Source organism: Rhipicephalus microplus, chromosome X, assembly GCF_043290135.1.
Source record: "Rhipicephalus microplus isolate Deutch F79 chromosome X, USDA_Rmic, whole genome shotgun sequence".
Taxonomy (NCBI): Eukaryota; Metazoa; Arthropoda; class Arachnida; order Ixodida; family Ixodidae; genus Rhipicephalus; species Rhipicephalus microplus.
Window position 1 is genome coordinate 271,674,598 of NC_134710.1, and position 13,627 is coordinate 271,688,224.

The 13,627-nt window shown below is 42.9% G+C and overlaps 2 protein-coding genes across 2 annotated transcripts in view; one reads left to right on the forward strand and one right to left on the reverse strand.

Moving 5' to 3' along the window:
• LOC119161503 (dual specificity mitogen-activated protein kinase kinase 7) overlaps positions 1-13,627 on the reverse strand; it is a 65,161-nt gene that overhangs the window by 50,441 nt on the left and 1,093 nt on the right. Inside the window, exons 2-3 of the mRNA XM_037414022.2 lie at positions 4,778-4,868; positions 1,002-1,242 (exon numbers count right to left, since the gene is read on the reverse strand). Of these exons, the coding sequence (XP_037269919.1) occupies positions 1,002-1,242; positions 4,778-4,868 (332 nt within the window). The remainder of the gene's footprint in view (positions 1-1,001; positions 1,243-4,777; positions 4,869-13,627) is intronic.
• Positions 7,218-13,627, forward strand: part of LOC119161502 (folylpolyglutamate synthase, mitochondrial) — a 32,175-nt gene continuing 25,765 nt past the window's right edge. The window contains exons 1-2 of the mRNA XM_075879138.1: positions 7,218-7,382; positions 11,574-11,610. The gene's annotated coding sequence lies outside the window, so the exon portion shown is untranslated. The remainder of the gene's footprint in view (positions 7,383-11,573; positions 11,611-13,627) is intronic.

Here is a 13,627-nt window from a genome sequence, read left to right on the forward strand (position 1 = left end):
ATACTTTTGTGGCAGTTGATCCATGAGGCAAATGCTTTTTTAATGAAGCTATTCGATGATAACTTTGAAAAGTGCTGCTGACCACTTTAACTATTAGTACATTAAAACAGTCAAGTATTGACAATGTTTTACTGAGAGGACATGGCAGGTGCTCGGTGTATATCTCTCGCGACAGGGTTCTTTTCCAAGTCTTGGTATGCTTGAAGATGTAGAACTTTTGCATTGCAGCAAAACCAACATTTGGAACTGCTACAGCTGGCTCAAGGCTGAAAGATGATTGACGTGACAGAAGTTTCAGGTTCAAGTAACCCCTGTTCTAGTTTTTTTTTTTTTTGTCATCGTTAGTGTCCTCCTTGTTACAGCTATGCAGCGCAATTATCCACAACATATTTCAAGTAATCATATCGTATTGACCTGCAATCAGAATTAAATGTCTGAAGGAACAGATGCCAAAGAGTTTCAGCACTCGAAATTTCAGACGTGCTTTGTACACATTACCTCCACAAGGCATTATGTGGCGATTGACCTTGTTTCTCAATTGTCACACTCAAAACTTCCTGGGAAATACCCCAAGGGCATCCAAAACCCATTGGCTACAACTTCTTTATCTCAAGGGCTACAGTCTATGGAACAGAGTGGTGGACCCCACCTGAACAAACCACAGTGGCAGTTTGTCCCACCATTTAAGGAAGTCTTGACATCCCTAAATGCAAGTGAAGTTGCCGTGTGAATTGCCAGCTAAGTATGTGCATGATTTATAAAATTTGCGTTTGTCCTACCCCCAAAAAATCTAAGCCCTGCTTCACTAGTCTGAAGAGGGAATAAAAAAAAAGAAATAAAAAAAAGAAACTAGTAGCCATGCTTTGATGAAAATAGCAATGAGTCTACAATAAGCAATACCATGCACACTGCTTACGTTCTGTATCAAATAGTAATGTGCAGGCAATGTAATCTATTAACAATCTTGGTTGGCAAACACCTTTAGCTATGCCGGCACTTGCCTCAAGGTCCATGGTGATACGCTTGTTCTCCTCACGATTTCCTGAACGCCGCATTTGCTTGACAGCCAGCACTTTGCCTGTGGGCCGGTGGCACATTTTAACCACATGACCACATGTACCTGATCCGAGGTCACCAAGCTTCTCAAGGTCAGCCATCTCAACCCGATACTGATGGCCACCAATGGTGAGCACATTACCAGCTTTCAGGATCTCCTTCAACTTGCTTTCAGAATCGCCCCCACTGTAATTCACAAAATGAATAGAACAAATGTTAAACACCAATGAAAAATCTTGACATGGAAACCATGCAAATGTGCATTACCCCTTGACAGTGCAAGTACTGCACACTAAAACACTTCAATTTTATAGAACTTGGAAAATTCACAATTGTACTTCCTGTGAAATTCAGAGCATGTGCCCCCTCCAACTACACTGCTAATTTCACTTTTTTTTAAACGATTCGGCAAAGTGCGCCCTTTCCTGCATCACACTGTTATAGCGCACCGTGTCCCCCCCCCCCCCTCTATAGCCTGCATAAATGAAGTCTAATTTTGCTAAGCAGCCTGATCTTAAGCATCAGCGCCTAAAATTTGTCTTCAAAACCTCATTTCTCCGTTAAGGAATGATGATCACACCTCAAACTTCGGGCATGATACCTATAAAAAGTTGTGAGGTGGTTCATGCGAGAAAAAGCACACCCTTAAAGATCTGAATTAACCATAGGGAGATGTTCCCGATGACACACATAGTAAGCAAAAGTAAGGCCTTCGAGACCTGTCTGTTGTTGCCCAGGGCTCTTGGGCATGCTCATTTTCGGAGGGTGCTCCCATGCCATGCCTCCAGTGGCCTTTGCATTTTGCAAGTAGGTGAAAAATCTTTTTAATGCACCACGCCACGAATGAAAGCCATAAGACTTCTGAGGAAGTCCATATGCACTCCATTCATTATTTTTATTCTTTCCTGGCAGGAAAAATTCGCCACCGCCATATTGAATTTGAGCACTGTTTTCGGAAAGTGCCCCTTCAATTTTCTGGTAACTTTGAGATGCTCGAAATATTACGGTTAAAGATGGGTTTTGGCGCGATGCTAGCAATGACATAGACACACAAACAAGCTAGCACAGACACACTGAATCAGGAAGAAGCAACAGATGTGAATGATAAAGATACTGCCCCCAAATCCAGAGGAGGCGGAAATGTTGTAGGCCCGTGTGCTCAGATTTGGGTGCACGTTAAAGAACCCCAGGTGGTCGAAATTTCCGGAGCCCTCCACTACGGCGTCTCTCATAATCATATGGTGGTTTTGGGACGTTAAACCCCACATATCAATCAATCAATCAAATCTAGAATGCTTCCAATGATTTCCTGTACCTCGACAAGTGAGACACAAGTTTACTGCTGAAAGCAATTGATTCCAACATAGAATGCATGCAGCAACCACACTTAAAAAATAATAACAAATAAATAAAGCAAATACATATGTGAACTTTCAGTTAAGAAACTTATGTCCTTGAATTGCTAAAAAATTAAAGGATCACATCAACACTTCATGAAAAATGTAAAGTATGGTGTAAATGGCTTTGAATACTTGAGTTTCATTCAGAAATGTTATTAACTCCACATCATCATGTTACCAATGGTCAACTTCTTCCCATCTCTTCAGTTCCTTTGATTTTCCTGTCCACATGTAAAAACAGATGTTATTAATCTATGTTTGTAATGTTGGAGTGTGCACTGCACGTAGTCTGGGCATAGTAGTCTCATCATATAGCACATATACATGAAGGGCCCTGAGGCACCCCTCATAGGAGGTGAAAAATGTATACAGAAGAGAGGAGACACTGCTATGAACAGCTCAGCCAAAACTTGTAGTCCTGCACAGCAAGGAGAGTTCACAAGTGGAGAAAGAAGTTGCCAGTTTCTCAAGTACCGTAATTACTCGAATCTAACGCGCACCTTTTTTCCGGTTAAGCGAGTTCATAAATCGCATGCGCGTTAGAATCGAGAACGAACAAAAAAATTACGGCCAATCTATTGCCATCGGCAAATCTAAAATGGCCGCCCCCTACGTGCGTCGGCATGGCGCGTCGTCCATTTCTGCCTATGTGTTTCTCATGTGCGGCACTTCGTACGTGTGCTGAGGAGTTCGTCATCTAGTAGTGCATTAGCATCGACGGCGTGGAATGGCCGACTCCAAAAACTCGAGTGCACCACGATGCCGCTTTTAAAAGAAAAGTCATCGCGTGTGCAGAAACGGACGGAAGTCGGGCCGCATCGCGGTCGTTCGGAGTTCCCGAAACGTGCGTGCGGGACCGGCGGAAACAAAAGCAGAAGATTTTCGACAGCAAAGCTTTACGCAAAGGCTTCAGTGGACCACAGCAGGGTCGGTTTCCGCAAATTAAAGAGCTGCTCGGCGAGTATGTGCTTTAGCAGCGAACAGCACAGCGGCCCGTGACGGCAGAACTGCTCCAAGTGCAGGCTATGCAATTAGTCTTAGAAAAAGGTCTAATGCGGAGCCAGTTTAAAGCGAGCAGGTGCTGGCTAACTAACTTTATGAAGGGGAAAGGCTTTTCCCTCCGAAGGGGAACATGCATATGCGAAAAGTTTTGCGGAGGAGTACGATGAAAAGCTTCACAGTTTTCAGAGGTTCGTCCTCAACTTGCGGCGCAACAACGACTACCTGCTTGGGCAAATCGGGAATGCCGATCAGACGCCTCTTTACTTCGACATGCCTGGCACCACAACCGTTGAGAAGAAGGGGGCGAAGCAAGTTCGCGTGCTGACATCGGTCCACGGTAAAACTACAGTGACGGCAATGCTCTGTTACACGTCAGATGGGCACAAGCTTCGCCCGTACCTCATATTTAAATGGAAGACGCTCCCGAAAGGAGTCGTTTTTTCGAGTGGTGTGATCATGCGGGCCAGCGAGAAAAAATGGGTGCGCGTTGCAATCGATGTCTTACGTTTTTTTTTTTTTTTCGTGGTGGAAATCGGGTGCGCGTTACAATCGAGGGCGCGGTAGAATCGAGTAAATACGGTACCCTCTCTTCATACAGAAGCCTGTACCCAAGAGGCTGTCACACAGCAGATCCCTCTTCATATAACAGATTGCTGCTATTTGTTCATAGCTGGCATAAACCAAAAACAGACTTTAAACCACAGCACTCTGGGAACACTCCCCAACAAGAGTGGATTATGCAGTGATGCTGCACATTGGCTCGCTAAACACCTTTGATGGCTGGCACATCAGGTTGTTTTGAAGCAAAAACACCCACAAACACAGTCATTGCAAAACGAAACAAAAATTCTTTTTGGGCTGAGCCACTGGAGACGCCAAACATTTTCCAGCCAGTATCATGTGATGTCGCTTTGTATGTCAGGGATCGATTCCAGAAAATGGCACCATCGTATGTCCTCCAGGCTTACCATCTGATAGAGAACTCATAATTTGTTTGGTGAAATGAAGGGCAAAATAATATAGTCGTGTGGTGACCACCAAAAAATAAATTTGATTACTTTGTCTATAACACTCATCAACGCATGTAAGTACGGCAGACATAACACGACTCTTCTTTATTTACTGCCGCAAAGGTAAGAGGCAACCTTCAGGGACGGGGTTTTTTAAGTGACAAAAAGAGAATGAGACTACAAAGGCAACTATACACAAGACTAGATTGATGTTTGGAATACATGACCTGCAAGCATGTACTTGTGAAATCATCATGAAGGAAGTGAAATTTTGAAAAGAAGGGGTATACCCCCGAGCCTTACACATACCTGTCTTGCCGTGTAATTATTGGACTTGATGTAGGCAGAGAAAACTGCTTCACAGGTCGGCTAGGTGCTGCTGCCATCTCATTCGGTAAAACTGAAAAGCACAACCAAACAGATTTTTGAATCTTTCAAGCACTATAGAAAATTCAGTTTTAATTAAAGGGGCACTGAAGCACATGAAAAAAAAAAAACGCGATTATGGTGTCATGATACATAATTTTGTGCTGTGAACTCGATAATAAAGTAAAAAATTTGCCGCAAATAACTTTACTTCACCAAAACAAGCAACAGGCGCCGCGGCCGCCACCGCGAGTTTTGCCGCCGTTGTGATTGGTCGAAGCTTCATGACGTAACGGTCAGGAACGTGAGGACAGCTGACTGCGCTCGCCGGCAGTCAATGCCTTATTTAAATGTTGAAATCGGGTAGTTGCTGTAAGTATGGCAAACTGTGAAAGTCAGACGGAGTTCGCTGTATACATCCGTACATGTTCGAGCCGATTGCTACTTTCAAGGGCGACGACTGAAGCGGCACAGAAAAACGAGTCCCATCCAGTCCCATTCACCTGCGTCGGATACAGACTGGTACGCATAAGATGCATACTGGTGCTTAAGTTCTCTGTAGTAATCGATTACTAATGATACACTTATCAGTGGACATAAAATTTGATAAGAAACAGCAGCATCAGCACCCGCTTTTACCCGCGTATTGGCACGGTTCGCGCTAGGTGTGGGTAGCGTGCAGAAACATCAGCTGTTCGTGGATTTCACAGCTCAGAGGCAAGGCGCGCGGAATGAGTCAGTATGCTACCGTGAGAAAAAAAAAGAAAAAAAAGAAGAGTGCCACTTTTGCCGCAGTGGTGATATGTGCTCTGAACTGGGCTGCAAATTGCGCAAAAATAGTTCGACTCATATATAGTAGTTCTGTTCTTTTATAATACCACCACTTTTTCTCAATTCTGTCCAGTACTACAGTGATGATGTGTTAAAATGCAAACGGTATATCAGCTGCGCTAGAAGCATGTGACTGTCGTGTAGAATAACTGATTTTGATTATGTGTACTCATATCTTTGTACACATTTTTTCGCAACAGGTGCTCATGCAAGCACTGCGCACAAATGGGGATAGAGGAGTGCTGCTACTGCCTCGAAATTTGGCAGATTTGTTAATGCCACAGTGCTCTTCATTTCCTAGGTTTGAAGTATTTTTTTTAAAACTACAGCGGCCCATTTTGCAGCCATCTTCTGATCCCAACGAAACTTGTGAAAAGCGACCTCATCGCGACAATAAGCGCTGCAGCAGCCATATGCCGCGCAGTAACTCGGCAACGCGAGCCCACTTCAACCTTGCACAAACACAACTGGTGAATGTTGGATGGCGAAAATCTCTAATCAGAAGAAGAGAATGGTGCAATGGCGAGAAATTCCTACGAACTGGCAAAACTGATGCTTCGCCAGGCAGCAGATCGCAGCAGAAACAAGGCACAATCAAGAAGTAAACAAGCTGAGATGACTGGTGACACAGGCAGCCTGGCGCAAATTTGCCCGCCGAGCAGCGGCTCAACCCTGACGGTGACGTCACCTCCCCACATCTCTCCCATGCTCCGCCCCTGCGCGTGCCGGCAAGCGTTTTTTTGGTCAAAGTAAATTTGCCCGCTTATAGCGTCGTTGTTCAATCGAACCTCCCGAAAGAAACTTCCGTAGACATGTTGTAAGAGGTTGTGGGTACCGAATTCGCAATAAGTTCACGAATTCAAAACTTCTTCAGTGTCCCTTTAACTCACAAGATTATTAATTACATGCTGCATCAATTATGAATGACCTGATCTTTATCCAATCATTGTAGTTCCATTAAAATTTTTATTGTTTTATTTACACTACCCTAACGGCCCTCAATACTTCTACACGAAAAATTAGTTTGCCACTGTGTGAAACAACACCACTCATGTTGACTTACTTTTCATCCCACCTTTTTCTTTGAGTTTCAATCGACCAGTTATTTCCATCTTTCCAGCTCTAGATATACCACATTATCGTACTTCCAGTAAACTGTTTTCTGAAAAGAGCTCTGCTATGTGTCTAAGCCAGTGGTGTTCAAGTCAATATTTGTTTTGTATGTAGTAGACAGCCAATATCGGAGGATCATTAAATTATACAAGTTTGTTTACCTTGTGGTGCCCTATATCAACAAGCAGTTGACCAGGAAAAAAAAGTGAACTAGTTAATGATATAACTAACGTTTTAACTCTTTCCTTACCATCCCATAGGGCATCGATCACTATGAATCAATCGTTTCAGATGCTCCGCCGAAAATGGAGATGCGCCTTCACGGACACCTAACGCCATCTAGCCGGAAATATAAGAACTATTGCACACTTCGTCCTCTTTGTTTCGCTCTATCCTACCCCCCCCCCCCCCCCAAGAAAAAAAAACAGCGGCGGAGGTAGCGCGGTGTTTCGCAACCGCCAAAAAGAAACTTGTGAGATGTGATTCCACTTCCTCTACCACTCATGATCTTGATTCGAGCAGTAGTGAGGACTCCGTAGAGTTGGATCATCGAATTTCGACTCAGACAGCGATGACTCATCTCCACTGCCCCGACCTTCAAGCAGTGAGTCAAAGTGTAGTTTCAGATGTCGATGTTGTTTGTATACGGTGAGTGTGTTTTGTAAGTGACAACACCTGTTTACATTTTTTACTCGGGTGTCAACTACCACCTATGGAGGCAATATTCTGCCGAATGCACCATGCCGAGTGACGTGCAAATATTGCTCAGGACTGATCCCAAGGTTGAGGCAAGATCACTGTCTGCTATTCAAAATTGAGTAGGTATCAAATATTATCTGACGTCGAGGCAAAGTTGAAAACTGTGAGCGTGCTTGTTTTCTTAATTCTTGGCTGTTCAACTACGTACTTCTGCTAATGGAGCAAACAATGACCAAGCTAAATGCTTTACGAGTGCATTAAATATCAAACAGCTTTTCCAATAACTTTTCCAAAGTACACAGCCAACTAGGGCTCAAATAATGCCCTAACTAATTCCACTCACTATCACATTTTGCAACTAAATAAGTGGCCCACTTAGATCATTTAAATAATAGATCTATGCAATTTATCAATTATAGCAACAATAAAATATGATGAAAAAACAAAACTATCAATTGCACTATCCCGGTAATGAATGAAATTCTGACACTTACACGAGCTCTAGCCAAAGCTAGAATTATGTTGCTGAATTTTAGCAATGAATAAACTTAACAGGACACCGTTTTTACAAAACAAATGTGATTGGCTTGTTGGTGTCTTTAGAAGCTTCTTTTACGATGTAGATGTTGCCACACTAAAGCTTGTATAACTTGCATGCAAGCAGAGGGTAATGCTTTATGTCGGCCAGTCATATAGCTCAAACAGACAACCACCACCTGTCGAACTGCCAAGCTTTCACATTTATGGTGGAACTCTGGTGATACAATCACGGCTCGTAATAATTTCGAGTAATAAGAGTTTTTTCTGTAGTCCCGGCCAAGACCCGTTAGCCTGCAATGTAATAGAGTTCGATTCTTCCGAACTGTCTTTCTCCCCGCAACGTTTCATACAAACACTACCACGCAGGTTCAAACAGTTACCATCTGTACTGCCACAAGAGACGGCAAATTTAGCATGCGAATCTTGGAGGCCCTAATGCGCCTTTGCCTGCCTTCCGGCTTAGATTGCAGATGATGCTGGCGTCATCTCCTTTTTTTTCCCCGCCCCACACGTGCTGCTGTGCTCGAGGCAGCAACGTTTATTGCTACGTTTACACGAGCCTGCCACATCGACGTAAGCCATGTCCTCACAATCAAATATCCCATGAAAGGTAGAAGAGGCCCAAAAAAGGAAGGTCTTGGTGAAGATCTAGGCCTCACAACGTCACCATGCATGATTGTTGGGGATGTGCGCACTAGTCAAATTGAACAGGAGAGACTCAAATGTTGCGCAAACCTCCAGAGTAAACCCCTCGCAACCATAAAATAAGAACAAAAGAAAATAACTACAAAGGACAGCGGTTCTAAAATTTTGTGGCCTTCATCCATCATGTGCAAAGTGCTCTGATTTCAGAAATTTGGTGTCATGTGGAAAAGCGTAGTAAGATTAGAAAGGGGGCTACTAATGGTCAAGGGTCGTAACGCATTTCCTTCCCTGCATGCACCATATATTTACGACTACAAGTATGCCCGCTGATGTCTAGAAACTTTCTGGCAATCATTCACAGCTTTTCATGCATGTTGCTACGGGACTGAGAAACAATAAATGAAAACGTATGCCAGCTTTCATTGGTCGTATTCTGATTTTCCATGTTTTCTGGTGATATAAATAGTTTTCCTTACCCAGCGAGATTCATATCACCGAGGTTTCATTGTATAAAAATTTGCAGCACGTTTCACCAGCAAAAGCACTGTATGTACAGTCGAGCTCAACGCGACCTGTGAATGGTGCAAATGACTGAAGACTACCCAAGACTGCACAGCGGCACCAGAAGGCATTAAGCTGGTTTACAAGCAAGGTGTCTACCAATTTGCCTTTTCAAAATTCCCTGACTTTTCCAGGCTTTCCATGATGATTTAAGGCAAAGTCCATGATCGTTATGTCTTCTTTAAAAGCACTGGAAACCGACCCTCGAGTGGTTAAAAAAAAATCAGGCGCTCCTATAAAATAAGTAAGTAAATTTACCACAAGTGCTCGGAATGTTCTGAGCATGTGCAGTAAATATGAAAAAATATGTATATCCGGCCAATATGAAACCTCCGAGCCAGAGAGTAAGCAAGTTGGCTGTTTAATGTTTGGAAGAATGGTAAAGCAAACACACGAGTTGAAATTAGCCACAGCTAAAGGTTTGAAGGAGCCCACAACAGTCCTATAGTGAAAAGAAAGCTGCTAGAAAACATAGAAGTGCACCATCTCGTGGCATCTGTGTAAAAGGAGAACGCCGGAGTTCGGCCGGTTCAGCTATTAGAATATATTCTAGTTCACAATAATGGTTATAGACCAGGCCGCTGAGGATATGAATTTAATTAGATCGACCTGTATTTACTGACCTTGATGTGGATTGGATTGGATCTGATGCGACCTGGATTGCTGTGTTTACTATTGGTTTGCATCCCCACCTAAATTACACACCTCTACTATACACTTTCCAGCAAAAAATAAAAATAAAAAACACCACTACTACGTACTCGCATAATCTGTACACTTTGCATTGAACAATGACTAACAATGTTGCAAGAATGGAGCCATACTGCATAATTTTTCTTTCTTTCATTTTTTTTCCCACAACAAGCAACGTTGATGTTTTATTTATGTGGTCTCTGACGCTTATAGTTTGACAAAGTCCTTAGATTCCTGCGATGAAAGCTAGGGGTAGCGTTAAAGTGATGAGTTAAAGTGATGACGTTTGAATATGTGCTGGCAAAAAAGAATCTGTCAGGGTGCAACAGCTACCTCAATTCCATAAATTTATCACAGATGCCAGTGGGTTACTTTCATTTGCGTACTTGTCTATGAAGATAACACTAAAAAGTGTTCACAGATTTAATAATATCATCTCAAGAAACTGAGATGAGAAATTTAGACGAAGGCACCCAACTCTACCCTTGAAACGCGAGCTACCAGCAATAAGTGTAGCTGAGGACGTTTGCTGTTGAATCGCCAATAATAATAATAATAATAATAATAATAATAATAATAATAATAATAATAAAGGGCATGACATAGCCCGGCAAGCCTCTGCTAAAGGCAGTCCTAGCCGAACCAGAAGGCTTTCAAGCCGAGCCAAATCATGATTAAGACAAACATGCACAAATTTAACGACGTGAATAAAGTTCTGGTGTAAAAGTAACATATGCTGTGTGATATGTAGAAGCAATAGGCATAGAAATAGTGCATGTACTAACATAGAAGCTAAGGAACGCTTTAGATAATGTGAAGGACAAGTTGCCAAGCGGAAATCTCCACTGCCTTTTTTACTTTAGGCAGCCACGATTGCGACGACCAGTACATAGGTGAGACCACTGATTTCAAGGAAAGAGATAAACGACACGAATATGATGTTGGGAAACTACACGTGCCTTCGTATGCCCTCGCTAAACACGTAGAATCTACAGGCCACTGAACTGACTAGCCAAGTGCGCGTGTTCTGGCCAAAGAAAAGCTTGCATCATGCCTGCACCTTAAATACCAGGACATGCAGACAACTGCATATATGCTGAAAAGGAGTGATGGGACGCTTCCAACAATGTACTTCCAGTGATGTCATGTACTAAGGCTAAATTAAATAAGCTATGCCTTTCTTATGGCTTTTATTGAGAACAAAGCTCCCGTAGCGGGTGCCATAATGTCAGTAAACTTTGTATTTTGGTAGGTGTACCCTTTCGCGTCTTAACCTACAAGCAACAGTAGGAGAAAGAATAAACTTTATCATCAGAAACCAGCAGGTTTAGGTGGCTGGGTCTTGGCCTCCCATGAGGGGATGTCAAGGGTTCACCTCGACGACGCCTCACGGGCGTGCTGTGTCGCCCACGTTTGGTCGTCGAGAGCGGGGCTCCACAGAGCCTCATGAAGCTTCAACGAAAGGGTTGTGGTGTTAGTGCCCTGCTTTTTTTTCACACATCTTGCTATTCACTGTAGTTGCAGCTGAAGGTGTGGCGTCTTAAGCTTTCATCAATGGTAATGTTTATTTTTGTTACTTTTGCACAGACTGTCGTCAGTTTCTATGACCAGGCCAGATTTTTCAGAAATTCCCCGATTTTTTTCCTGACTTTTCCAGAAGGATTGGAATTCCCTGACTTTCCCATGTTTTCCAGGTTGGTAGACACGCTGACAAGATACCACTGCTGGAATAATGTATAGTTGACTAATTTTTTATATGTTGGTGCACAGATCACTTTTCAAGTCATACTGAGTTGATGCATGTTGTTCACAAGGTCGAGATGGGAACCACATTGGCCACTGAGTAGCAGCAGCTTCACACAACTTCCAAAAGTGCCCAAACTGCTCCGATTTCGATACTGTTTACCCCTATCTCATTTCCCATGCAAGCTGATTTTGATGATGGCCAATGAAAATGCATCTATTAAAATTAAGGGGAACCCACACACCTAGCATTGAGACAACAGAAAGCCTCTAACTGAATGTTCATTAGGTTACAGCTGTGCTCATGTAATTTGCCGTTAAAGGAGCTCTAACACTTTTTCAAGTAATCTGTGAATGACTTCCCTATACTAGACTTTACTGCCTCATGAAATGGTTGCTGGAAAAATTTTTCAGACCAGTCTAGGACAACCAGAGTTACAGAGATTTGTCACATGCTCCAAGTATGTTTAATTTCTTCTCGAGCATGCTGGACACTTCCCAACGAAAAAGCAGAGGACAGAGAGGTCAAGGACAAGCAGAGTTACAGGAATTAGTAGCATGCTCCAAGCATGTTACCTTCCTTCTCACAAGCATACTGGAAGGCACACAAAGGGGATCACAAAGGGGCTAGAAACTACATCAGTGTGCATTATGACCTTGAGCATTTGGTTTTCTTTCCCTCTTTTTTGTTCACGTGTTCAGATGCTTCTGGTATGACAATGAGCACACCTACAATATGCATCAGTAAGGTGCGTTGACAGTGGGCTAAGTAGGAGATGAGTGAATGATTTATGCCCCTAGGGTTTAAAATAGTACAAGTGTATATGCTAGCTGCATAAATTTAGGAGAACACAAAACAATGTGCATATTGTAAGGTGTGGCCAGAAGTACTGATACAGTTGCGGTATTCTGTATTTCTAAAGAAATACATGTGCATTGTTTACTTATTGAAATCAAAATGAACACTACAAATATTAGAATGTTTCATAATATCTGCTGTTGCATCTTTACAATGCCCTTCCACGGTGACTATAAGTTAATGTCTCGGGAAGTCAAGTGAAATGTTGAATGCTGTGTTAAAAGCACATGTGCAAAGATTTGCTGAAACATGGCGAAAGCACAGTGAACACGAGGGCAAGTTGGCCCTAGCATGATGAACTAATTCAAATGGTCTCTGCTCATACACTCGACACTTACGACAACTTCAATTATGAAAAACAAGATAGTTTTTGCCTCCAAATCTGAGGCTTGTGAAGCTTGCGAGGTTCCTCCACTGGGGTACGAATTAATTTATTTTTCTTTTCAAAAAGAAACTAAGCGTGAACACGACAGCACCCACGCATCAGAGACCACTAATGCACAATGCCATTTCTTTCTCCTTTATGTGCTGATCTATCTGCATAGTCTACACAAAGAAGAAGAATAAAAGATTAATGTCCCAAAACCACTATATGATTATGAGAGAAGAGTGGAGGGCTCCAGTGGAGAGCCCTCCGTAGTGGAGGGCTCTGGAAATTTCGACCACCTGCGGTTCTTTAATGTGCACCCAAATATGAGCACACGGGCCAACAACATTTTTGCCTCTATCGAAAACGCAGCCACCGCAGCTGGGATTCAATCCCTCAACCTGCGGGTCAGCAGCTGAGTACCTTAGCCGCTAGACCACCGCGTCAGGGTGACAATGCAAAAACTAGGCCCATAGCGTTTATTAGTTTAAGTATCACCAGCTATTTTCCTGCATCATACAGATGACAGGCACCAGTGTCTCACAAAAGTAGGAAAAACTTGGGGCAATGTACACAACATACACAGATAGGCGTGTATACATGTTCAGCTACTTAAGTATGTTTCAACAAAAATATGGACAATGAATTTCACACATACTTGAGTGCAAATGGAATTCCCCCCCCCCATGGAAACAGACATGTATGCGACACCAAACAGAACCTTGCCCTGGAATCAATACAT